Source organism: Biomphalaria glabrata, chromosome 4 (genome assembly GCF_947242115.1).
Source record: "Biomphalaria glabrata chromosome 4, xgBioGlab47.1, whole genome shotgun sequence".
Taxonomy (NCBI): Eukaryota; Metazoa; Mollusca; class Gastropoda; family Planorbidae; genus Biomphalaria; species Biomphalaria glabrata.
The window spans coordinates 17,217,549-17,245,045 of record NC_074714.1 but is presented as its reverse complement, the minus strand read 5'-3'; the positions used below and the strand labels follow the sequence as shown (position 1 = coordinate 17,245,045).

Sequence of the window (27,497 nt, the reverse complement as noted above, 5' to 3'; positions counted from 1 at the left end):
ATGGGATGGGGCACCTGGGTGTTGTTGTTCTCCTTTTTTGTTTTAGCTTGTAAGATTTATTGTCATCTGAATTCATAAGTGAAAAAAAAAATAAATTATTTTACCTTTTTTTTTAACACTTTAAAAACTGGATATAGCTCTGGTAATCAATCACCATTATGTATAATTTTTATAACAGATTTTTATATTTACCTTATAATTTAAAGTTTGTTCATCAAACTATTTTTAGTCATTAGTTAAAGCAATTTCACTTAAAAATAAATGTTCCTTAATCTAATGTTTTTCTAAAAATCACCTTATCTTAATAAGTCTCACATGTTTAGTAGTGTCATAAAATTGTTACCACTTGTACTCATTTATAAAATAAATGATGTGATAATTGTAAACAAATTTGAGCATTAGAGGGTTAAACATATAATATGTGAGGGTAAATTTTCTAATAAGATATTTACACAAACAATAATTTTATCTGCTGTCACCTAACCCTCCGATTTCAAATAATACTTAAGGAAAGAAGTACAAATCTAATTACATTCACATCACATATACAAGTCTGAATAATGCTAAATGTGTAATATAAATAAAAAAAAAGAAATAACTTTTTGAAATAATTTAGTAGCCTGACAAAAGATTATATTTTGACTTGTATGAGTTGTTTTAATGGTGCCCACTGGTTTTGGTCCAAAACTTCTGGCGTTGTTTTGATCTTTCAAGAACCTCTGAAGCTCGAGAACCACTGGAAGCCACTGAGGAGAGAGACTCAGACAGAAAGTCTTGATCATCTTTCTGGACACGTCTTCTTGAAGCTTCTGGGGATATCAATAAATAAATGTACCCTTCAGGAGATGCTCAACCTTTAATGTAAAAGCAAGTAAAGGAGTTATAATCTTGGATTATGTTAGAGCTATCTCAGTTGTTTTTTTTTATTGTAGCCAGAATAAAGAAGAGAATGGGGCATGACGGCATTAGTTTTGGTCTGGAATAGGTGTGGGGGGTATTATGTTTGCTTGGCTGTATGGGGGCCTGCAGTTTATCAAATACAGCTTTTTTTTTTCTGTAACATCTCACTTCAATAACAATGGAATCAGCAGAATATTTGGGAATCCAGGAAAAAAAACAACTCTTATACTTTCTGCATTTCACTACAACAGTTTAAAGTGTACTAGAAATATCATTTTTGTAGTAAAAATTAAAATATAAAATTAAACAAAGCCTCACTTTACATACAACAAATAAATGAATAAATATTTGTATTTTAAAACTTACAAAAGAAAGGAAATGTAATTTTCCAATATTCGCAAAAATTTGATACTCACACAGTCAAAATAAATACTTTTTGGTTAAGTTTAATAAACATCAACTGTTTAATGCAATATTCAATATTTTATTTCATCAAATGAAAACTGATCATTGATGTCATTCTTAGTTTTCAAGTTCATGATTTTGAACTTTCAGGTATGCTATTAAAATATTTAGTGCAAAAAAAAACTAGCAGAAAGAAATATAAATATAATATATTTTTCCATAATAAAAAATAAATTATAAAAAAATCTTATCTTATCTTATATAATACAGACGTTACTTCAAAAAAGAAGATGATTACTCCTACGCGTCATGCATTTAGTCATGCATATTAACCAATGACTTAAATTCTGCCAAGTCACTGGTTTTCCTGGCTAGCTCAGGAAAAATTTGGGACAGCATAACAAAAATGATCTGTCTAAAAGAAATGTTATTGTGACAGCGTAACCAAAATGTTCTGTCTAAAAGAAATGTTATTGTGACAGTGTAACAAAAATGTTGTCTAAAAGAAATGTTATTGTGACAGCGTAACTAAAATGTTCTGTCTAAAAAGAAATGTTATTGTGAGACTAATAATAGTGGAGACAGGAAGCTTGGCATAACTTTGAAATAAATTACCAGGTGAACGTGTGATAAAAGTTTCACCAAACCCTTCTTTGACAGTACCCAGCATGCTTGGCCTAGGACGTCTATCTCTAGCATTAGCTGGCTTGGGAGCATTCTCTTTGTCTGCAATAAAAATGAGCAAGACTGAATGTGAGCTTTGCAATTAATGTGTATAGAAGACACTACACTGTAAATTTTTATTGAATCAACTGAACTAAATGATCAGTCAAATATTATTGTAAAAGTTTAAAAGCATTTTATTTTAACACACCCAATCTTCATTTAAACATAAAAAAAAAAACTATTAAAAAAAATAAAAAGTACCCCATAGGACATAATTATATATAGGGGCCTAATACTTTTAATTTAAAAACTTTCCTTATTCATGTAATCTAGATTTAAACTGATGGTTCCACAAGGCTGTAAATGCCTGAAGAAGTAGTGTTAATACCCCAAACCAATAGAACGCTTCAGATGTCAGATGACCTCTGACAATTAGTTCAACTACTGGCCTTCAAGAGTGGCTCAGGCACTAGATATCTAACACAGAACTGTTAGTAAAACAAGAGAAAGCTAGTTGATTAAGTAGCATCTAAACTAGAAAGTTTCAAGTAGGAGGGGCTTATTAACCTAGTGGAAGAAACCCGAAACCCTCTGGAGCCAAATTTCTACTGCCTTACAATTAAAATCTTAACCTGTAAAAAGCCTCAGAAATAAACATTTGGGAAAAAATATGAAGCTAGTGACCCTTAGACCATTAGTAGAGCAAAGAAATACACTCTAAAAGATCTACTAAAAAAACTAATAAATTTAAGATCTAATGCTAATAAATAAATAAACAACTTAAAAAAATAGAACGATATGTCTGGTTTAAAAAAAATATATACTTTTAATACCTTTAGAATATAAAAAAGCTTAAAAAATACTCATTGTCCTGTGTGGGGCTATGGGCTCATTCATTTAAACAAATTTCTTTAAAAAATAGTTAAAAAGCGATACCTATCAGATTTTCACTAAAAAATAGGCACCATGCACTAGTTCTCATTCTCATCAAGACATTATGCGCTCTTCTTATAGGAAAGTTTTTAAAAGTTCTGATAAAGTCCTAATGCATAAAAACACTGCATCATTGTCAGGAGGGTTTTCTCATCTTGGGTATGATTTACAGGCCCGGCCCCTCCCCTCATGATCAGTACAAACCAAGCAAAGAATAAGAGAACTCATAACTATGGATTACTAAAAAAATAATAAATGTCATTCAAATGAATAACAAATTGTTGAACATGAACAATGTTAATAATAAGGACACGTTAAATTACATCTGTTAACACAAAAGAGCGCGTTCAACAGTTTAATGAATGTATGAATATTATGACATGAAGGATGAATACATATTAATAGTATGTACAAGGCAAATACAATTCAAATGAACTACAGCACGCCTTAATCTCATTGCCACTGTCAATCGGGGCTAGAAACGCCCACATCCAATGACATGGACGATAGTCAACTACAATAACACAGCCTACAAATCAGACTCGGCTCCTGCAGAGTCCCAAGCCTGCGTCCCTAAATAAGAAAAATAAACACTCCTTTGAGACTGCCATTCGCATGATTATAAAAGAAACGATTTTAGATCTACAACATTCAGAAGGCAGTAAAATAAACTAACTTACCCAATACTGGGGCAAGAAAACCACAACAGAGAACTCCATCTCAAGGCAAAACAAGAGAACTCCATCTCAAGACAAAACAAGAGAACTCCATCTCAAGGCAAAACAAGAGAACTCCATCTCAAGGCAAAACAAGAGAACTCCATCTCAAGGCAAAACAAGAGAGCAATGACACTAATATAACACATCCTTAGAAACTAAAACTAACAAAACCTTATGGTGCACAGAAGAAAATACCAAGCAAGATGCGCAGGACAATCATACTGAGGTAGGAGCTATTGGGTTAATACAAGGAGTTACCAAAGAACCCAACTGTGTTTAGAGCAGAAGGTAAGAAAACAACAAGCATCACTGAAACACAAGGATCATTGTATTGATCATGTGAATTCCAGCCCACATGACAATCCAGCCATTTTAAGTATATAGAGGCAAGTACTTACCATCTTCCTCTGTTTCTACTTCATCCAAAGGCAAGGGAGGTGAAACAATATACTGAGTTTTTAGAGGCTTGTCTGACTCTGCCATGTCATCTCTTAGTGGATGGGTGTCATCTGATGGTCGGCCTAATGTAGGTAAAGTTGCTAGCTTGCTCACATCATATGACTAAAAACAAAAGTTATAAATGCTTTTGTTCTAAAATTATTTTTTCAAAGCATTCAGGTAAGATTCAGAAAAAATAAAAGAAAATTAATTAAAAAACTAAATTATTCCTTAATTGTGTTAATTATTTTGAGTCAATCATAATTGTACACAATTGCTTAATCTACTGATCTTTGGACTTCTATGCACCTGCTATCTTGCATGTTGACAAAGAATCCCATTTGTGCTTCAATCACTGTCATATCTCTCATTATAGCTAGGTTTATCTCCCATTGGCTTAGTAAATTTTCCATATTGAACAAAATTAATTAATTACAACTAAAGAGCATCAGTACAATAGATCTTGTAAAAACAATTACTTTGGCTTGTATCCTAACTGGCATCTCATCAGACGCAGTCACATAACTGTCTCCTTTGGATGACAAAAAATAAGTCAATAAAAACTGTCGAACATAAAAAAAAAATATAAATTTTAAAAATCTATTTTCAAAAATGATAATGCTAATTTTTTTGTGGGTTTTAATTAACCTAAGTTTTATACATCCCCAATTTTTTTTCACACACCAAATTGTGAGCATTACCGTATATTAAAGTTAATTTTAAAAGCAATAATTTAATTGACAGATAGGTAGTATAAAGAAGTACCTAAGATTTGAAGAGATACATCAGTTGACAAAATTCTAATGAGTGCTTGATATAATTTGTGAATGATCATTGTAATAGCACCAAAAAATTGATTTAGATGTTATTGTAAAAAAAAGAGCTCTATTTCCAAGGACTGCTAGATCATAAAAGGAAATGAACCTAACAAGATTTAGTATAATGATAAAACATTACCAGAATTATTTTTTTTTAAAGTACTGGTACATAATTATTGATCCATGTTCAATGCAACTTTAGAAAATCCAAACCTGATCTTGATGTCACAATTATTTTGCTAGTTCTGGTAGGTGGGCAAGTCAAAATGGCTCCTCCTACACTAGGGGTTGTTCTGTCCAAATGGTGCCTCCTGACAGGAGAGAATGTTTGCTTTCTCAAGAGGGGTGTAGGTAGTCTCCCTTCTGTTACCTCATCCTCAGAGTCATCATCAGGTGGTCTAGCCAATTCTTCTTGCAACTTCCTACAGTTGATATAAATAGATAATTTTTTTTTTGTCCTAGAGAAATAAACAAATTCAAAACTATTTTTTTTTTAATAGAATGAGTTTATTTTGACCAAGCTTATATGAAGTCACTTCCTCAGTCTGTCTTATCCAAATCTTTTACACCTTACATGCTCCAACTTTCCAGTCTCTAATCAAGTTGAAGCTTTGCACAATTATTCTTTGTCAATAACAATACAAGAATCAATTTAAAAATGTAACAATTACTTAATCCATTAGTTGTAATGAATCAATTTTGTTTAATAAGCACAAATGGAACTCTTTGTCAACATGCAAGATAGCAGGCACATAAAAGTCCAAAGATCAAGAGATTAAGCAATTGTGTACAGATATGATTGATTCAAAATAACTGATGCGATTTCACTCAATATAAGTGAGAATTAAATAAAAAGTATTTTCTATATTTAACTTGTTGTTTATCTTTCTACTTTAATAAAAACCCATTCTTTAGAACTTAACCTTCTCTGCTCTGCCAAGCTTCTCTTCTGTCTTTTCAGCCATTCCATTTTTCTGCTTAAATGCGATGTCCCTTTAGAAGCTTGAGCACTTTTCTTTTCTGTCTTCTTAGGAACAACATCCCCTTCTACAGTTAAAGCTGAGGCTGCATCATCAGTATCATCATCAGCATCATCCTGGGAAGTGTTCTCCTTTTGTGCAAGAGCTGGCTCGATTTTCTTTCTTTATAATGATGGCACAGAATGGTTAAAGTAAATTAGTAATAGATAAATATAGATTAACTTTAAAAAAAATATTTGTTTTCATATTTTTTTAAGAAACAAAAAAAAAAGTTCACTGCACGTAGAGTTATTAAGGCTTAAAGAACATATTTTATGAAAGCCATTTTCTTTTCTTTCATTAGATTTCTTTGTTCAAATATTTTTCATTCATTAATAATCAACTCATGAAGAGATAATATAAGCATTTAATAAATTATTTAATAAGACAAAATTTGGTTTTTTATTTTTTTCAAAGCAGTCCTATTATATATATATATTTTTAAAAATAAAAACTCTCTCTGAAAAACTCAGGTGAGATCAAATAATTGCATTAATATAATAATAAATGGATTACCTGGTATATGGAGTTTCAAGATTTAAGGCATCAATGGCATATGAGGCTTCAGAGCATGTATCCCAGCATTCAGCTTGTTTTGCTAACAGCTGTACCAAGTGCTCCCGTGAGAAGTGTGTACCTTGGGCCCGTCTACGATATTCCTCAGCCCTGCGACGTAGCTCTAGTACTTCTGCATACCAGTTAGACACTGGTACACTTTCATTGGCATTGTTATTATCATTGGCATTGCTGTTTCTTGTCTTCAAACTATCATCATCACTCTAAATAATAGCAAGTTTAAAATTTAATAATTGTATTACATTATTCAATTTTTTATTGTAAAAACAACATAGGTAATAAATTTCAAAGCAAAGAAAAAAATCTATAGCCAGAAATTTTTTTTACACCTTCTGAATGGCTCTGAATAATGCATAGAAATATTTAAAACCAAATGTTGTTTTGTTTGTAAAATGTTTTGTTTTACATGTTTCAGATGCTCCTTCAGAGTTGAAGATTGTTTACTTCCTATTCCAAACCTCCCGCAGGACGACGGGGGATGGGAGTAGGCAGGGTTTGAACACGGTACCATCGATAAATCCAAATGACAGTCCAGCGCGCAAACCGCACGACCAGGCAAATGTTATTGTGATTCATTAATAGCAATACAGTAGCAATAATAGATGCTGCATTGGGGGATTGATGCAAAAAATGGTCTTTTAAAAATTATCACTAGCCACATAGGTATCATGGTAAATAAAAAGGCTGATAGATAATCAATGGCGGGGTCATCAATGCAACAACCAGACAGACCAGTTAACTACCTCACTCTCAAGTCAATGTTAGCCAGCAATCACCCCTCTGTAGACACTGCACCCAGCCTTATGACAATGTGAATCCTATCCTCTCTATATATCCTATTTTAATCCACGTTAGGCAGACCCTACCATGACTACACCCCAACATAACCAACACTCTGTATGATAGTGCTGAACAAGAGAAGAGCACACTATTTTTCCTTGGCACAGTCTGCAAAAGAGCTCACAGCTCAGCAGCAAAAAAATCTGGCCAGAGTAAGAAAAAAAAATACAAATGATAAAGATGCATTTGTATGAAATTAAAAAGCCAGCTTTCTTTAAAACAAGGTATTTATTTTTACTTTTAAAATTGCTTTGCAGTTTAATTCAAATAGAGTTATAAGCCAAAAGAAAAATAGCTAGTGACTTGAAAAATGAATGACTTACAGTAACTTGTGGTATAAGCTGTGGAGGAAATGCCCCTTTCCATGCTCCATTTTCATAGCTATATCTTGAGGGGGCTTTAAAATTAGATCTGTATTCTGTGGCTGCACGCCTGCGAAATTGAGTTAGCAATAAGTTAAAACTATAAATAGTGGAATAAACAAGCAAAATATAACAAATCCTTTTTTATTAAACAAAGTTTATCTAAGAGAAGAACTTTGCACTTACAACTACATCCCCCCAAAAAATGTAGGATTTATTTCCTAGTTGGTATCAAGTAATAGTAAAAATAGTCATAAGATGCATAGAGTTTATAAAAGATAAATGTTGGTAAAATGAAATGCTACAAACACTCTACAGAACAGAACTTTGTGGCACAAAATAAAAATATTTTTAGTTTGTGTTATTTTTACAAATTGTGAATTTTTTTCCTTTAAAAAAAAAGTATGTCAACAAAATGTGTCATCTGTCTGTTTCACTCAACTGATTTTCAACCACAGATTTTAAATTTCATTTCAACTTATTTCGAACAACATTTTATTTTAATTGATGGCTGCCTGGTCGTGTGATATGTGCTCTGGATTATCATTCAAAGGTTTCAGTGATCCTGTGTTTGAACCCAGCCATCCCCCAGAACGTTTGGACTAAGATGTAATAATCTTCAAATAAGAAGAAAACATCTTAAACAAACATAATGGTGCCATTAAAGTCTATCATTAACTTGAGTATTTTTATTCAATTACCTAAAAAAATGATATTATACATTCGACATAAAAATACCTTTTTATTTTCCCATGTGTAGCTTTCAGTTTTTCTATCAGCTCTTTTGAGTCTGACTTTCTGACTTCTTTGTCTTCCACAAGATGTTCATCCAGATCACTGTCCTGGAGTGCTGTAGTGGAAATGTATGAAATTGATTCAGTTCTTAAAATACTTGATTAAGTAATTGAGCTTTTATTTTTAAGAGAATTAAATCTTAGAATAGAATAAAACAAAACAAGAGTTAGTATTACTTTATATTATAAAAAAAACACACTAAAAGCAGAACAACACAATTGCTTTATAGAACACTCGTTGTCTAAAAAGTCAGAATATGGAACGGGGAGAAGTAACAAACTAAAACCATAATGATTTAAAATGTATCTAAAGACTACAAATATATTGGGGATGGGGAAAGTGTAAAAGCAGTTGATATTATGATTTAAAAAATTTAGATGCTATAATTTAGATACATAATCTTTTTTTATAAAACTTCTCTATTTCTTTTATGTTAAAGAACACTGCTACCAAATTCAAGCTAGAGGTAAAAAAAAACATGACAATGTGGAGAACTAGTTCAAAACTTGATAACAATTGGAAAAAGAAAAAACAAAAAAATTGTTTTGTAGTACTTTTTTTTTTTTTTAACTCTTTCTCTCCATGATTATTTACCACATTCTGATGGAATCAACTTTTGTATCGTCGGTTAGGCGAGAAAGAGTTAAATTTTTTGCTCTTTGAATAATAAAAGCACTAGTTTGACAGCATTAACAATTTGGACTTACCTCCTGCACTTTTGCTTCTTCGCTTCTGTAAAGAAATTTGAACAAATGATAAATCTTAAGTTTGAAAGAGAATTCAAGTAATGTTGCAATTGTTTCATCCAGTCGCTAAATGCTTTAGTACTTAACTATAACAAGCTTCATTAAACAGTAAAAAAAAGACCTTTCCTTTATATGTTGTGGTAATAAGAAAAAAAAGTCTTAGCAAAAAAAGTAAGCAAGTAATTCTAGACACACACACACCTGGGCAGTGAGCTTTGTGGTCTTATTGTTCTTGCTGGTCTGTTTGGTCACATTGCTATTGTTAACATTAAGATTGGCATCCACATGAACATCAAAAGGTTTCTTCGCCTGGAAGTGGCGAGCGTATTCAGAGATTCTTGGAACTCCATCAGATTTATAAGGCCCTAGGTCAGCTTGACTTTTATAAACAACCTGAGGTTAAAACACGAAGAAAAAAATCATCTTATTTCAAGACAATCAACAAAACATTGATCAAAAAAAAAATACAGTGACTGTTAGAGACGTTGAAAAAACAAACTTTTAAAGAAATTCTTTTAGAAGAAAAAAAGATTGGGAAACCTGTTCTGCTGCTAGTAGTGGTGACTCCTTCAGTCCTTGTTTCCACTGAAATTGTTTCTGATATTCTGAAACTTTTTGCACTGGTCTAGGTGGCGCCACACCTGCCTTGTACTGTAAGGCATAGCCAGCCTGAGAGAAGAACAAATATTTGTTGAAGTTTTATAAGATTGAAACAAAAGATGTAGAAATGTTATAATTATTCCATCTTTTCTTTTAATTTAATGTTACAAAAAATATTATGAAAAAAATGAGTCCTGAACTTTATTTTTTTGCTTACTATTAAACTGTAGGTTAGAAAATTTACTAAAACGAGGTACTTTTAATTTGCTTAAAAACAAATATTGAGGTAACCCATGATTTAATTTCTACATTATTTTTTTATTATTTAGATATGCCTACAATTAAAATTTTTGCATATAGCAATAAATTTTAAGTGTTCATAAAAATTTTTTTTTTCCAAGGTCAATATTTCATTACAGCGATTAGGTTCCAACCAAACAGTTTCAAATTACTTAAGTTAGGTTTGGTTCCTAGACTACACACTTACTGGAGCTTCAGGAGTAGCCACAGCAACCCCTCTCTTTAAATTTGTCTGCACTGCTTCATTCATCACTGAAAGATGTTTTCTCTGCTTGCTATCTACAGCTTGGTTATCACTGTCATAGTCTTTTAGAGCGTCACTCTTTTTAGTCACTTTAAAATCCTTAGAAGTAGGATCTTGCTTAACAACAGCTTTGTTAACTTTCATTTGCTCAACTTTTCTATTCTCTTTACCCTCCTCATTCAGTGTCTTAGCTCCACTACCTTGTTCTGATGATTTTGGCTCATTGGATACTTTTTTCTCTGAAGGGGCTGATTCAGATATTTTTTTTCCTGCTTGTCCTTCACCTAGAATGTCTTTCAAGTCTTTATCTTTCATGGCTTCCTATAACATTGGAAAAGAAAAAAAATGTTAATTACAAAAAGCTGTAGTGTATTTCTGCATCCTTATCTTTGAGTCATTAAATGTCTTTTTTAATATACATAATATTTGATGCTCTGTCAAGTTTTATGTCATAATAAGATTTAGTCACTAAAGAAGAACAAAAAGAAAACTGAGTCAAGTTATTTCTTCTAGTGTATTCAAGCATTTGGATGTCTTGCAGCAGTCATAGGTCAAAGTTAGTATGGAACAAAGTCAGCTAATTTAGAGTCAGAGGTCAACTACATTATAGAATTGAAAAATGTTTGTTAATTTTCAATACATTTTCCTTAAGACTGTCATTGATTGGGGCACTGCATGGTGACATAAATGTGATCTTTTAGCTTTCGACAAACAGAAAAATGAAGGTGGATTACATTTTTAAGAACAAAACAAAGACATGAATGCAAGTAAAAAAACAAACTATTTTTGGTGAATAGTGGGATAGTAATAGTAGAATAGTAATCTATAACCAATAGTAGTTTGAAAGTTGGCAATAGTAAAAAAGCATATGAAACATTAAAAGCTTTAACCAACACAAGACAAGCTAGAACCACAGTGATTGAAAACAACGATGGAACTCTTCTGACTAAAAAAGCAGATAAGCTTAGAGGGTGGAAAGAGTATTGCAAAGATCTGTATAACTTTGAGATAAATCCTATCTACAGTCTAATCAGTAAAACACCTTGGGGCAACAGAGACCTTTGTGAAGCTCTGATTCTAGAGTCAGAAGTAGAAGAAGCAATAAGGCCACTTAAACGTGGCAAGTTGCCTAGAATTGATAACATACCATTAGCCCACATGAAACTAAATATTCTAGGACAATCTGCAGAAAATATGTGATGAAAAAAACAAAAAAACATGGCCAAAAGTATGGAATCAATCATTAATTATTATACTGCCCAAGAAAGGAAACTTGAGACAATGCCAAAACTATAGGAAGATACGTCTGATCAGTCATCAAAGCAAGATAATGCGAACAATAATTCTCAAGCTGAGGAGGTTCTTTTCGAAGAACAGATAGGCTTCAGAGCAGGTAGATACACTGTTGAACAAATTTTTGACATCAAAATGTTAAATGAAACCAGTACACAATTTCATAGACTTCAAAAAAGCTCTTGACCACCAGGTTTGGCATGTGGCAAGTGAGGAAGGAGCTCAACATAGATAAAAAAATTATGAATGTTATCAAAGCCATATACCAAAATGTAAATAGTTCAGTACTTCTGAACAACCAAATTGGAGAAAGTTTTACGACATCCATAGGAGGGCAGCAAGAATGCATTCTTTCTCCAGCTCTATTTAAGATATTTATGAAACATATTTCCTCACTGATAATAAAGATTATAATTATATTATGATGGAAACTCTAGAAGGATTTACTCCTAGCTTGACCATTAATGGGCTGCCCATTTCCAATCTCAGAATTGCAGATGATATAGACCTCTGGAGAAAATGAAGACAAGAACTTATAGTCTAGAAGTAAACCAACTGATTGAAACTACATAGTTTGGTTGTAAATTAATAAAATTTCTTAAGCTGTATATCAGCAGTATTATTGAAACTGTCAAGCAAAACATAAAAATCAGCAAATTTTAGAACAAAGACAAGAATAGCCTTTGATATTTCAGCTGCTATATCACACTGCCCATTGTTCCTTGATCAAGTTCCTGGTGCATTGTGTAATCTGGTTTGTGAGAAAATAGCTCTGAGAGAATACATCTGGGTATGAACTTGACCTTAAGCTCAAGGTTGTCTCTGTGACCTCTGGGTGCAGGTGGAGGTGAATCTATAGGCATCTGCTGCACATTTGACTTTCTGGGAGGTGATCTGTTTATTGGTGGATGACGTTCCTTTATAAGTGGTTTCTAAGACAGATTAATGAATCAATGAACATTGTGGTAGTACAAGCATAGAATGAAAATTAAAAAATTAATTGCAATAAGGAATCACAAATTGTAACAAATTATATCTTGTTCTTTAAATATTTTCAAGCAAAATATAAAACAATGATATCATTTTGGATAGTTTAAATATGTAAAACACAAATAAGATAAAGTCTTGCCTATCGATTGATTGAGTGATATTGAGCAAATTAAAGGTTTGTAAAGTTTGAATTGATCAATCACATGAGGCTTAAACATTTCTGCAGATTAACATAAAATTATTTTTTTTTGATGTAAGCCCATTTGAAAAAACTATTGAACAAAATATTTAAACTTTTATAGTAATAGGACACAATATGGAATTTAAATTTTTATTACAAATACATTAATTACTTTAGAATCACTCATACTGTTTACTTTTATTCTGAATTTATTTTTAAAAAAATATTCCTACTATTCTTTTCTGCATTTTAAGCTGCTTGTTTGGAGGAGCATCACGGTCCAAATTTTCTCTATTCTTGTAAATCTTTTCTTCAGAATAGGAAAGCTTTGGCTTGTAACAAACATTAGATGCAAATTTTTCTTGTTGCCCTGTTAGAAATGGTTTAACCTTTTATTATTTTGGCTACATTACTATTATTACATTATTAGAACTATAAGTTAATATAAAAATCAGTTTTGTGATGTTATTTATTTTCTAAACATCAGTTACAGACTTAAAACATATAAATTTAGAAAAAAAAACATCTTTCCAAATTCATGTTTTGTTTGTTGGAAATTACTTGATAAACTGTTTTCTGCAATGATTTTCCCTAAAAAAAAAAGCTATTCAATCTAATCACTGGACCCAAGATGTTTTGGTACTAGCATCAAGATAATTAATGTATGAACAATATTAACAAACCTAGAAGCTGAAATTCAGGCGCTTGTGGTGTAGTAGAAAAGAAATCAGATGACAGTGATGTTGGTTGGCCTTCTAATCTTTTCTTATGCTGAAGTGCAGGTTCACTAACTAAAAATAATTACTGAATATTGTTTTCATTGTTTGACTTATAATCAATTCAATTAAAATATTGTTACGAATCTCACTATCCAGGCTCTCTGCAAACTGCACCATACACCACCAACTTAAAGAACTTGACAAGTCAGGGCTCCAAAATAACGTAAAGGTTTAATGTCCATAAATAACAGCCAATACTGTACAATTGGCAGCACGTAGAACAGTACAAATAGCTCTGCGATAACAAATATCTCTCCGATAACACCGTTCCGCCGTATCAAGTCTTGCACTGGCCTCTCCGTCTCGTTCCGGGCTTGCACTGGGTTCAACAGTTCGGGACTGACTTCACACACTTGGGCTCGTTGTGTCGGACTCGATCACAGACCAAGATCAAGACGCCGTTCGTCTCAACTGTACTTGACAGTACTCCGCACTGAACCGTCGTAATGCTCCGTACAGAGCTACACCGTTGAACTGTGCTGTAGTCGACCGTGTTCTGAACTCCTGTTGTGAACCCCCTTTCTGAACCGTCTTGACTGCGACACCTCCGCTCTTTATATAGGGTCCCCTACTGGCCTTCTAGATCCGGACAGAACGTCGCTCGACCATTCTGGGACACTCCTGAGCTCGCTCTGTTCACGACGCCGATCTTACTCGAACCTTCATGTTGTTAACTCGTCTCGGCCAATCGTCGTAACTCGTCACGGTTGACCGCTCGTCTAGCGCTGGCCTGGGGCGATTTGCGTCGGCTGACTACACTCACACCACTACCCCCATCTGTGCCACCACCAGGTTTATAACACTGCCCCCTCCTTAGATCTGTCCGTCCCGGACAGAATCAACATCATGGCATTGGCTGTGAAGTTTCATCGCTGTAGGTGGGGGTCGATCGGTGGCAGTTGGCTTGCCTCTTGAGCTTGACGGAGTCATCCATGTTGCAGTCAGCAATGGTCGCTTCCTTCTTCTTCGCCAGTTTGCCTTGACCTGGTTGCCCCGCTGTCGTGATTTCATTGCCATCCACGTGGAATTCAGAAGACGTTTTCTTCTCCTCCAGTTAGCCTTAATCTGGGTGTATCGACGTCGTGATCGCATCCTCATCCATGTTGCACTCAGGAAAAGTCGCCTTTTTCTTCTTCTCCGCCAGTTGGTCTTCATGTGGCTGCAGTTATTTCTTGGTTGAATCACCATGCACGTTGCACTACGCAAACGCCGCCTTCTTCTTTTCCTCCAGTTGATCGTCCTCTTGTTGCAGTGACGTTTTGGTTGCATCGCTCTCTTGTCTGTCGGTACTGAGGACAGCCACTTGACACATGGAGAGGTATAGGATGTAAGGGCAGGGATTACCAAGATTGTTGACCAAAGAGGTGGCTTTATAGGGCTTTGCGAAGAAGGACTGGGATGGGCTTCAAATCCACAGGACAGGGAATTGTGGGACAGGTCATCATCTTCAGCCTTGTCTGGAGGGCATGCTTGTGGGGCAGGTTGGTAACACTTCACTTCATCTTCGGCTTCAGGCTTCATTCGGCTTTCTTCACCTTCATCAGGACCTCTCTCTCTCGTCTCAGTATCGGGCCAATCGCCTGTTGGTTTCAGATCTGGTCGATGACTTTCATCGTGCAAATGTCCATCAACTTCAACGTCAAGCTTCCTTGGATTCTTTTCACCGCCATCAGGACTTTCATCTCCAGTCTTGGCAGCTGGACCAACGTCTGTTAGGTGCCGATCTGGCTGGTATCTTCTGACTTGCAATTGTCTCTCAACAACTTCACCAGGTATCAATGGGTTCCCATGATCACCACCAGGGCTTCTCTCGCTGATCTTAGCATCTGGACGAACGTCTGTAGAGTCCAAGCCTCGCCGGTAGCTTTCATCATGTAAACGTCCCTCAGCAACAGGCTTGTAGGAAGAATCAGCGTTCTCATGATCTGTTTTGCTGTTTGAGGTGCTCATATCAGGTAAAGCTTCAGCACAAGATTCGTTCGAACTATGGGCAGCTTCCATTGTCTCTTCATCTGTCTCTTTCGGCTCCACAGGTCTGTACTCCCTGTTTTCAGATTGACAGGCAGCACCACATTCATCAGCGTTGCCGTTGTCACTGCATATTTCTTCAAAGCTTTGGGTGGCTAGTAGTTCATTGTTAAACGATGGCGCAGCTCCTTTATCTTTCAAGTCTCTTTGGTCGTACAGGGTTTCTTCCACCACGTCCATCGTTTTGACCACGGGGCTCGTCACTTCTTTCACTGAGGTACCCATCTCTTTAATCTCTCTACAGATGTCCTCGGTGTACTTCTTCAGTGTCACACTCATAGCCCGAATGAACTCTCCAAAATCTGGTGCGACTTCAAACAGATACGTGTCTGGATCTCCCTCTTCTTCAACTATACATTCTCGGAGGCGTGCTTGTAAGGTTTCTTTATTTCCGCTCGTTTTCAGATCTCGATCACGGAGTTCTTCCTTCAGTTCTCTAAATTCAAGTTCGTACAGCAGTTTCAGACGAGCCATAGTAGATCCGATCCAATCCGATCCCACTTCTGACACCAGTTGTTACGAATCTCACTATCCAGGCTCTCTGCAAACTGCACCATACACCACCAACTTAAAGAACTTGACAAGTCAGGGCTCCAAAATAACGTAAAGGTTTAATGTCCATAAATAACAGCCAATACTGTACAATTGGCAGAACGTAGAACAGTACAAATAGCTCTGCGATAACAAATATCTCTCCGATAACACCGTTCCGCCGTATCAAGTCTTGCACTGGCCTCTCCGTCTCGTTCCGGGCTTGCACTGGGTTCAACAGTTCAGGACTGACTTCACACACTTGGGCTCGTTGTGTCGGACTCGATCACAGACCAAGATCAAGACGCCGTTCGTCTCAACTGTACTTGATAGTACTCCGCACTGAACCGTCGTAATGCTCCGTACAGAACCACACCGCTGAACTGTGCTGTAGTCGACCGTGTTCTGAACTCTTGTCGTGAACCTCCTTTCTGAACCGTCTTGACTGCGTCGCCTCCGCTCTTATATAGGGTCCCTACTGGCCTTCTCGAACCGGACAGAACGCCGCTCGACGTTTCTAGGTGGTCAGATGACTACAACTCTCGTGACGCCCCTGAGCTCTGTTCACGTCGGCGATCCTTCCCGAACTCTCTTGTTGACACTCGTCTCGGCCGATCGTCGTAACTCGTCACGGTTGACCGCTCGTCTAGCGCTGGCCTGGGGCGATTTGCGTCGGCTGACTACACACACCCCACTACCCCCATCTGTGCCACCACCAGGTTTATAACAATATAATATTGTATATATATGAAATATAATAATAAACAAAAATTCTGTAACCTTTTTTCAACAAATATATTTTTTTTTTAATTTAAAAAAAACAATAAGATCTGGTGGAGTTTTATTATCTGATAGATTATGTGGAGAGCAAATTCAGGAAGAAAAACTTTCAGGTGAAGAAAACAAGTGGAAATCGACAGATGCTGTTTAATTTATGAGAAACATTAAAAACTATAAATCTTTTTTTTTTTTGGGGGGGGGGGGGGGGGGGGGAGAGAGAAGGGAAAGTTCAGACTTAAATCCCACAAGAGATTGCTGGAATTAATGCCAGTTACTTTGATGAAAAAAACAACAACAATTAAATAAGCAGCATAAAAATAAATAAATAAAAAATCCCATTGTGAAACCTAGAAATGAGAAGGAATCAAAAGAAAAAAAAGATAATAATATTAAATTCTAATTATTACTATCTCTCTGCCCTACTTTCATGTGTGTCACCTCACAACTATTTTTTGTTTCTAGTGGTAATGCTATTTTTTTCCCACATTTTCATTTCAGTAAATATTTTCAATAATCAATTTTTGAGTAGCTTGAAATTCTTTTAACTACTCCTATAACAGTTATTAAACTGTGTACTAGGAAATAAATCTACAAACATTAATGGGAAGCATGGTCAAGAGGCTATGTACGCTTGAACTTGGCTTGGCTACCTATGAAGGGGGCTCGAGGTTCGACACCCGAATCGAGCAGAGTTGTGTTTACTGAGCGCCTAAAGGCAGCATGGAAAACCTATTCCCAGATACCCCCTCCCCTCCTCCCACTGGTCCACAAATGCGATTGGACCATAGCGCTTTGAGCATGCTATAAGCATGAAAGTAGCACTCTATAAAAGCCATAATGTTTTTATTTATTAATCTTTTGAAAGTTTCCTATGCAACTTGAAGTTTAGCACATATATTAACTTTGTTTTCAAAATAATTTTCAAAATATAAAAATATCCCATTTTATTTTTAATTTTACAATTTTTACCTTCCTGTGTTCTAGTCGGTACTGTAAAAAATTGAGTGGAAAGTGAGGTTGGAATTCCATCAACTCGTTTCTTGTGTTGCAAAGGAGGTTCTGCAACTGTGTCTTTTAAAGAAAAAATATTTATATTTATTTTAATCATTAAAATAACTACTAAAGAAAGTGTTTTGTATAGTTCGAAAACTGTCAAACAAAAGTAGAAATAAGGTAGAATAAACAAATATAGCTTTTTAGAAGTCTCGTATATAGTTGAAAAATAAATGAAAAAATTTGACAATTTACTATTATACTTATCCAATTTGTTAGACCTACTACTTCATGGACAAAGCATAACATACTATAGGCAGTGTTGTATTTTGCAAATAAAGAAAGTTCCCTTCAACCAATTATGTTCTATATGGCAGGTGCAAATAAAAATGTCGTTTAGCAGAACATTATGACTAGTTGTATTAACATCTCCAACAGAAGGCAGGTATTCATCAGTGCAAAAAAAGATTAATAAAATTCTTGAGTTCCATGAGAAAAACTTACTAACAAATTTGATAGCTTATCTTATCTTATAGATTACAAATGCCACTTCAAAAAAGATGATAATTATGTTCTAAGCATTTCATGTGTCAATCTAGTCAGGCATGTTAATCAATGTGCTCTACTATTCAGCTGCCTTTCTTCTTAACAGCATTTCTTTAAGAGTACACAAAATGTACATTTATTATTAGCAATTTAAACTAAAATGTCAAAACAAATGTAGAGCTAGGAACAAATTTAAATGAGCATAAAAGGAAATTATTTCAATGAAATGAAAGAGAAAGCAAATAATCAAAAAAAATTATTTTATGTTGAAACAGCAGAAATACTAAACATGCTAAACATTAATTGGTAAATAAATTAGGTAGTAATCGTAAATATATAAATCCATAAAGAAATATTTAAATATTCTGTTTACATAGTTTTTATTTTAAGCTTTATATTCTTTCAAATGTGCAAGCTGAGTATTCATTGCATAAAAGATATTTTTAACAAAAATAAATAAATGAATAAATAATGTATACATTTCTACCATTTTTTTTTTATTCTGTACTTGTCAAACAAATTATAATTTATAAGGCACATTCAACTTACAGTAAGTGCCATAAAAGAAAAAGAAAAAATAATTAACCTGGTGAGAGCATTCCCTAAAGGTTTGAAAGCATTGAAAAAAATGTTTAAATAAAAAAAAAATGAAAATTTAGAATTTTAAAAAATCATATACCTGTTCCAGTTTCCATATTGGCTGTTAAGTCTTCTTTAAAAGAATTTTATTATAATGAACTGAACTTCAAAGTAGGCTTATTCTGTAAATCTTTTTAGGATATAGCTCAGTATGAAAATCGTTGTATTAATTCACATCAATTTAAGAACTGTCTGCTAAAAGATGAAAATATGTTGAGAATGAGTTATATTATAACACAAATAGAAGATATGTACTTAACATTAAACTAAACAAATCCTATACAACAACATATGTAGCCAGATTAATCCATATTAGAGCCATTTAAATACAAAGTTTCTTTTGTTTATTCGTGATGCAAATCTGTGAATTGTCTAACAAAAGAAATAAATTGAAAGAGAAGACTGTTGTGAATCAGTTTAAAAATAATAATTGTGTCTATTTAGTATATGGTATTTTCAGCCAATATGAAATACTGGTAACTATGCTAGCTTACTATTTATAGTTAATATTGCATTAAAGCTGGTGGAAGAATGGAGCAAATGCAAAAACACATCAAACAATAGATCTACATGCTAAAGCCTAAATTTAGAGAGCTCATGGCTCCCTCTGCATCAAATGGACTACAATCTAAAAAGTAGGCTCACTACAATATCGACATCAATAGTATAACACTGTTGACTAAAAATAGCCTACTTATGGCACTTCAAAAGACATGCACATTGCTGTCCATTGCTGTTTTTCTTTCCCTTTCAATCCCCGTCTTTATCAATGTCCAGCTAATAATATCTGATTCTTTAGCTTTAGATACAATAGGATTAGTAAATAAAGTAACCATTTCAGATCTTGCGATCTAAGGGGCAGATGATGTTTAAAGGTCATCTATCTCTATTGCCAATGGTTAATGAGGGTGTCATGTGGCCAGCACAATGACCAATTGATTTTACTTTTCCCAACTTAATGTCAGGTTGGCTGGACTCGGGCATCTTAAAATTATTAAATTCAAAATTTCAGCATTTACTGAGATTTGAACCCAAGACCCCTGCACTTTAGCACTCAGCCACCAAGCAAATAATTGTGTAATATAGAAGCCAAGCACTTTAGCACTCAGCCACCAAGCAAATAATTGTGTAATATAGAAGCCAAGCCCTGTAGCACTCAGCAACCAAGCCACCCATTGTGTAATATAGATTTTAAACAATTAATATTCTAATTAACATAAAAATTGTTTCATAATAATAGGGCACTTTTATTTTAAATTTTTATTGTTTTAACCACCTTCCTACCAGATCTCTAGTCAGTATCGACACTTTTAATTTGATTTTTAATTGCATTGCCTAGGTTTATTCCAATCTTCTAAAAGACAGTTTATAAGGTGGTAAATAAAAAAAAAAGTTTTAAATACCAGCAATAAATTAAAGATATATACAGTTGAATCTGGTTAATCCCACCAGATTACTATTTGGACCCAACCCTAAAGTACTAAAACTAATCCTGTTATACACTCAAAACCAGTCAATAGGACTTCAATGTATATATAGCTATTATACCATTAGCTTTAATATATGTATAATAAAATAATTTGTTTCTTAACTATTTAAACACAAATTTTGTGCTTAGAACTATAAAAAGACTAAGAATTGTGGAAAAACAAGCAGATAATAAAAAGCTTCACACAAAAACAAAATATTGAAAGCAATTCAATCACTAATCTAAAACAAAAAAAACAGACTTGAAAATGCTGAATGTTGTCCAGCAGGAAACATCATTTGTTCTATTGTAGGCTTGAAACTTTGACTTTTAAATGAATTATGCCATTGAAAATTGGTCTTGTAGTCAGAAAATCCCTTGAAAAAAACAAAACAAACTTTTAAATGGTAATGACTTTTTTCTTTAAAAGCTTAATTCTTTAAAACATGAAAACTTCTTTCTTTTCCCTCATTTTCTGCTATAAATTTTTTAAAAGTTAACTTGCTAACCAAGAAAATTTTTGTTATTTAAAACAGATCCTAATTCAATTTGACTGTCATGAAAGTGAAAAATGACGAATACTTGTTTATGATTTTAATAAAATATGGCCAGACACCATCAGTGATAGGCCTACACTAAGTCTGTCACCTAAAAGTTTCCAAATGCCAGAAGCCATACTGTGATTCACTGAGTCCAATATATGACAAAAAAGGCTGAGAAGTCTATACCCTCCTGGCGGAGTTTATGGTTGAGATATTATTTAATTTTTATTAAAAAATCTTTTTCCCTCAGTCAAAACATGGACTCCATCAGTTGCTAACCCTTGCCATTTGGTTCCAAGCTAACCCAAGACTTTCAACACAGTTATTCAAAGCATTTAATAAATAATAGCCTGAGTTTGAATATTTAACTGAATGTTTTGAAATATTGCAAATAGGAATAATCTTAGTTTACTTTAAGCTTTTTAGAATGACATGTAGAGACAATGTTTCTTTCGCCTCTTCATCTTAGTTAGTTAATAGTTGAAATCTGAAGCGATGTAGGTCAATATTTATTGTTTTAGATTAATTCATTTGTGGCTAACGATATTTTATTGACAGTGGGAAAATCAATTATACCTATTTATAGCTTGAATCTTAGATGGTGCCAAAGCATAGATTAAATTGATGTCTGTAGGCCTATTATTGAGATTTAGTTTTAGATCTACAGTTATATAGATCTCTAATAACATTAGGAAAACCAAATATAGAAGACAAAACTCATCTATACCCTCCCTACCCAAACAAAAATAGAAAATAAACAGACTGTATGTTTGACTGATTTTAATAACTGGTCAGATGGACATAGTCAGCCTACACATGTGGTCCTAGTGTAGTGTGTATAGTTGATGGTGTTGATCATCACATATTTTATTTTCCTTGGGCATAAGCAATAGTGTTGATTGGCCAGGCAAAAAAATAACACAGTGGCATGGTCAGTCAAGCATGTAGATTTATTATAACAGTACACTAGTTACAGAGGTCAGGTGTTTCTTAGCACTCCAGCATATTATTTCTTTGTTTGCTAAATCTAACTGCGGTAGTGTTCTTCAATTTCTTGAATGTAAAGTTTTCCGTTATATAATAAGTCAATAGAATTAAACAATGAAATTAGCTTTCTTTCCAAAGGTTTTAATACAAGGCAAAAAAATATACACACACACACATGTGTAAAAAGTCATCCTGGCCTGATTCACAGTGGCCAAGTATGCACCATAAATAAAAAAAAACAACAGTAGATGCAAGGAGTTATTTGCCACTAAAAAATTATTAAGAATATTGTTATCAAATCAAGACACTTAACGCAGGGGCAATTTTCAAGTTAACACATTAGAAGTAGTTCAACTTTAATTTTTATTTATGCTGTCTTAGAATGTTGTGTTTATCCATTCTAGCTAAAAAATATGATCAACGTCTATCAATAAATTGAGTGCCAAGGACATAATAAATAAAATAAGGAGTAAGCTCTCCCTTTAAAGATAGTCCTGGTCGTGTCTTTTATGCTAATATACACAAATCTTAGTCTTGTACTTTTTTCTAAAAAATAATTAGTTACTCGATTACTGGGCTATGAAATCTAGCAATTTGTGTTCTGTGTAGCAAAAGGTCACTTAAAGGTGTGTGATCTGTAGTCCATCTAACTAATTGAGATTTATATCCAAGTAAGCAAACTCAGTGCGGTACTCGTGTAGATGTTTGACCTGTAGTCCAGATTGAGATTTTTCTCCAAATAAGCAATCTCAATGTCCGGTTACTTGTGTAGAGGTGTGGCTTGAAGTCCAGCCTTCTAGCTAAGATTTACTACCAAATAAACTCAGTTCCCTCATGTGACTTCTAGAGAGTGCATGTACTCAATGTGATGTACTAAACAAATAAAAGGGGGTGGGAGTTGTTCATCTCTACCTCTGGAAATATACCTGGTTACCAGTGTAGTAGTGTGGCTTGAAGTCCAGCCCCCTAATTAAGATTTACAACCATGTAAACAAACCCAGGTGTGACATCTAGAGAGTGTTAATATGCTGACATTGTGGTCACCAGTCTATCAATAAACTCAATGTGATGGATAAAATAATAAAAAGGGATGGGTGTTGTTCATCTCTACCTCTGAAGATATATCAGCTAGACAGACCTCTGGTCAGCTTGACATAGTCAAGGAATATAACATCTTAACTAACCCACGCAAAGGTAAAGACATAAAGGAAAAAATGTACTACCAGCCATTGCTGTTCTGTATGTAACGAGCATTTTTAATGTAAAATTTCATTTCTATTTATATTAACACGCCTTGTCTTTCTAATAAAAGATGTTTGGTCCATATAGGCCCTATTTTTAAGCACATTATTATGTTTTAAATATAAACATCAATACATTCTCTAACAGAAATTAATTAAACGAGGTCCACTTTATGCATATTAAATAGGTACAAGGTGTACTTTTTACTATTCTGCCAACTATCCGGCGATGATATTTGGCCAGAGCTGAATATTGCCAAATAGTGAAAAAAGGCAGAAAATTTGGCAGAAGCCGGAGCTACTACCCGGTGCATCCCTAGTTATTTTTAATATATTTGCATTTCTTATATCTTTTATCTGTGGGGACACCTGATTTCTGTAGGTGTCCGCAGACAGCATAAAACAGTCTGGTGAGCTGCATGTGGTCCATGGTCTGTAATTTGCCCAACCGTGTTCTAGATGATCTGCTCTATAATCACTCTATTGTCTATACTCTATAGATCACACTCTGGGTCTGAAAGGTGTACTTTACTTTATTTAGATCTATTGTCACTATTGATAGAATCTAGATTCTAGATCTAGATTAGTATTTACACTACAATTGAAGCAAAACCCTGCCTAAAAAATAAATTTAAAAGGACATCTGTTAATTGTTTCTAGTCTATGGACAATGTTTAATGAGAGTGTAATTTGTCCCTCACCAGAACCAACTTGAACTATTGACAAGTATTGCAAAATTTAAATACAAAAGATTTAGAATTTAGACTTAGTTATTAAGTCTTAGACCTAGACATTCTACTATACATACTGTCTATACTTAAATATCAAGACTAGATAGACTCTAGAAGATCATAGATCTAGTCTAGTCAGATGTGTCTGAACTTGAATTCAATTTTCATTTTGATTAAATTTCCGGCAAATGCAAAATACTTGGATGGTTTTCAACAAACGAAAAATTACAACTAGTCTATGTGCGATGTAAATAGATAGATCCATCTCTGAATTACCTTGTAATGCACATGCATTTATTGTTTAGTTGTTTGTAGGAGACCTTCGGTTAACTATTAGAATCTAGACTCTAGTATTAGTTTGTAATGTTGTCTTTAAAACTAAAAGGAAGTTAGCATCTAGCGTCTACCACAACGCGCAAGCGCACTCGGAATAAATATTTTTTCTCCTTTTGAAAAACGAATTAGATCACAGACCTTTATATAAATATGTATGTGGTCCAGATCTATGTCAGTGAAATGGTTGATACTGTAGTATGGACCTAAAAATAATATTAATAATGCCCCTCAATTTAATAGGACCTGCGCTAATTCTATGTGTATATATTATTAAATTAAACCATTTTATAAATTATAACAGATTTCCCGCGGCCTCCCGATTTACCAGGAGCTCCTTGAAATCTGAAAATGCAAAATATATGAAAACGTCATGAAAATCTTCGGAAATACATACAAATCTCCTGAAAAATATAGACAAAAATTGTCATTTCGGGGTGTCATTCAATATGGAAAACGCAAATCCTGCTCGCGAAAAAAAAATGGCATTATGCAATACCCGTAATTGTGGAATCTAGTGAAATGAAGAATGAAGAATTACTTGAGGTCAACAATTTTCGTAGATAGATTGAAAACATTTATAATTCTTGCAATTGAGCGTGATCTATGTAGGACATATATAGGCCTATATATATATATATATATATATATTTTATTGATATTGATACTGTATGACTTCGCTACATGCAAGGCTCGTAACGTAATTCTGTACGTAGTAAAGAATGAATAAAATGCAAAGACGAATTTATTTTCTAATGCGAACTATTAATTTTCACTTATTATCCATATCCGTACCCACACTTGGCCCCGCGAAATCCGTTTCGCATAGGCCCCACAAGGTTAAGTCCAGCCCTGCTATTTAGTGACGGGTGAAGAGGCTCCTACTTGTTCTCCCCCCCCCCCTTCTTTTTCTTTCGCCTCTAAAATTACGTGGGATAACTCTAGTCCGTCCGACTTGCAGAAATAAAAGAGTGATCTTTCCATTATACTTGGTGTCCAAACTCTTGAGCGATGAAGAGAATTATATATATATATAAATAAGGCTTGTCTTCGAGCCCGAAGATTAAAGAGGAATGCAGTTTTTCCCATGGCTGCGCAGCCCCAGCAGTGACCTACATATTTTTCCACATCCAGAGCAAGCATAACCATTGTCCGCAGGTGGTCGATTTAGATTTTCTTTTCGCCGTCTGCATTTGTCCTCGGCAGCGATTTTCTTTTGGTCTCAAATGTGTATCCCGCGGCCTTTGTGAGTGACATCCAGCTGTCTCGTTCTGAGGCCGCATGCAAACAGGTGCCCTATCTATGTCAGCCTAAGCAAGTTGACGCCTAAGCTGGTCTTTGAAGCGTTTCCGTGGGGCGCATCTGTTACTCTATATGCCTATAAATAGACAGCAGTGCACTTGATCCACTATATATCTTCTTTGGGTAATGTCGATTCAAATGAGGTAGCGTTAGAACTAAGGCATCTACGTCAGGTTCCGCTCAGACGACAAAATGTTCAATCTTCGGCGCCAACTTTCACATACAAAGGACATGGCCGTAAGATTTTCTCTATGCCGACGATTGTGCCCTACTTCCCGCTCACTGTCAACGCTTCTTTTGGTTTAACATAATAAACCTCGGAAAAACAGCAATCATGTTTCAGAAGTCAACCCCCAAAAATCTACTTAGAACCCATCTAATGAAAAAATGCGACCCATGTATTGCATGTTGCTGAATTTCGCTCTATGAGATGACGCATTATATTAATACATTCTAGTAGGGCTACAATAATTAATTTCTTTCCCTTGTTCGAGATACCAAACAAAAAAAAATACCATTAGCTAATTAAAGCTAATAAAGACAGTGAGTTAATACAAGCTTTGTAAAAATATAGCGATTCATTGACACTGGTAGCTAGGCTACTTCAGTTTATTGGTATTTGGTGCATAAAGTGGTTTGCAGTTTTTTAAACTTGGATATTAACGTTATTGATAACTTTATCTTTAACTAAACCTGAACTTTTTCCGCGTAGGCCAAAGTTTTTTGCTAATCAAACATATTTTTGATGTTCAAAATAATCATTCTACAATAAAATTATAAGACATAAACTTATCACAGATAAAGTCTACTTGACTATAAATTAGTAATAGAAAGCCAAATATAGACCCTTAGCCCGATAGACAGAACTGTATTTGCATTCGATAATAGGCATCATGGGCGTAGCTAGGGGGGGGGGGGTTTGGGGTTCAAACCCCCCCCCCCCCCCGAAATGAAATCGGAATTAAGTGAATGATTTTTTGCTTTGATTTTGTTTATTTTAGGTGAGATTTGAATACTAAACCATCACTTGTCCCAGCACAACCAATGGGGTTTTGATTTTAAAACCCCCTACCAGGGGGTTTTTAGTTTTAAACCCCCTACCAGGGTGTTCCAGTTTAAAAAACCCTACCAGGAGTTTTGAGTTTAAAACCCCCCAACTAGGGGTTTTGAGTTTTAAACCGCTTACTTGGGGTTTTTGCATTTAACCCCCCCCCCTCTTCTATAAAACAAAACAAAAAAAAAATGCAAACGAAAATCCCCTAATTCCAAGAGCACAGTTAAGGGAGATTTTGATTTTAAAACCCCCTCCAAAATTTACGATAAACCCCCTCTTCAATATAAAAAAAAAAGCTAATTAGGCAATCAAAATGTTATGAGCGTAGCTAAATGGGTTTTGACATAGTTTTAAGTTTAAACCCCACTTAAGCGGGGTTTGAAGATAAAAAATACCTCTTTAATAATAAAAACAAAGCAAATTATACATTTAAAATGTTATGAGTGTAGTCAAAGGGGTTTTAAGTTTAAACTCCCCGCCAGTGGAGTTTGAAGCTAAAAAGTACCTCTGCAATATAAATAAAAGCAAATTACTCACTCTAAAATCTATGAGCGCAGCCAAAGGGGTTTTGAGTTTAACCCCCCCCCCCCGTCGCAGCCAAAGGGGTTTTGAGTTTAACCCCCCCCCCCCCGCTAGGGGGGTTTGAGGCTAAAAAATACATCTTCAGCGTAAGAAAAAAGCAAATTACGAACTCAAAATGTTATGAGCGTTGCCAAAA

General features: G+C 34.5%; 1 protein-coding gene across 6 annotated transcripts; it reads right to left on the bottom strand.

The window, feature by feature from the left end:
• Window positions 1–125: 125 nt before the first annotated feature.
• On the bottom strand, window positions 126–24,511 carry LOC106052940 (nuclear protein MDM1-like). Of its 6 annotated transcripts, XM_056025867.1 has the most exons (21): window positions 24,367–24,383; window positions 20,852–20,966; window positions 19,257–19,316; window positions 19,162–19,217; window positions 17,913–18,014; window positions 13,509–13,616; window positions 13,059–13,195; window positions 12,458–12,586; window positions 10,305–10,682; window positions 9,758–9,886; window positions 9,419–9,610; window positions 9,179–9,203; window positions 8,415–8,526; window positions 7,638–7,746; window positions 6,415–6,677; window positions 5,803–6,021; window positions 5,093–5,301; window positions 4,541–4,593; window positions 4,022–4,184; window positions 1,921–2,031; window positions 126–809 (listed from the first exon to the last, which is right to left on the bottom strand). In XM_056025867.1, the coding sequence occupies exons 4-21, from the start codon at window positions 19,175–19,177 to the stop codon at window positions 658–660; spliced, it is 2,607 nt and encodes an 868-aa protein (XP_055881842.1). In that variant the 5' UTR covers window positions 19,178–19,217; window positions 19,257–19,316; window positions 20,852–20,966; window positions 24,367–24,383; the 3' UTR covers window positions 126–657. The 6 variants fall into 6 exon arrangements, with proteins under 6 accessions (XP_055881842.1, XP_055881843.1, XP_055881838.1 ...); XM_056025868.1 differs by lacking the exon at window positions 24,367–24,383 and having other exon boundaries at window positions 19,257–19,313; XM_056025863.1 differs by lacking the exons at window positions 19,162–19,217; window positions 19,257–19,316 and having other exon boundaries at window positions 24,367–24,511.
• Between the last annotated feature and the right edge of the window lie 2,986 nt (window positions 24,512–27,497).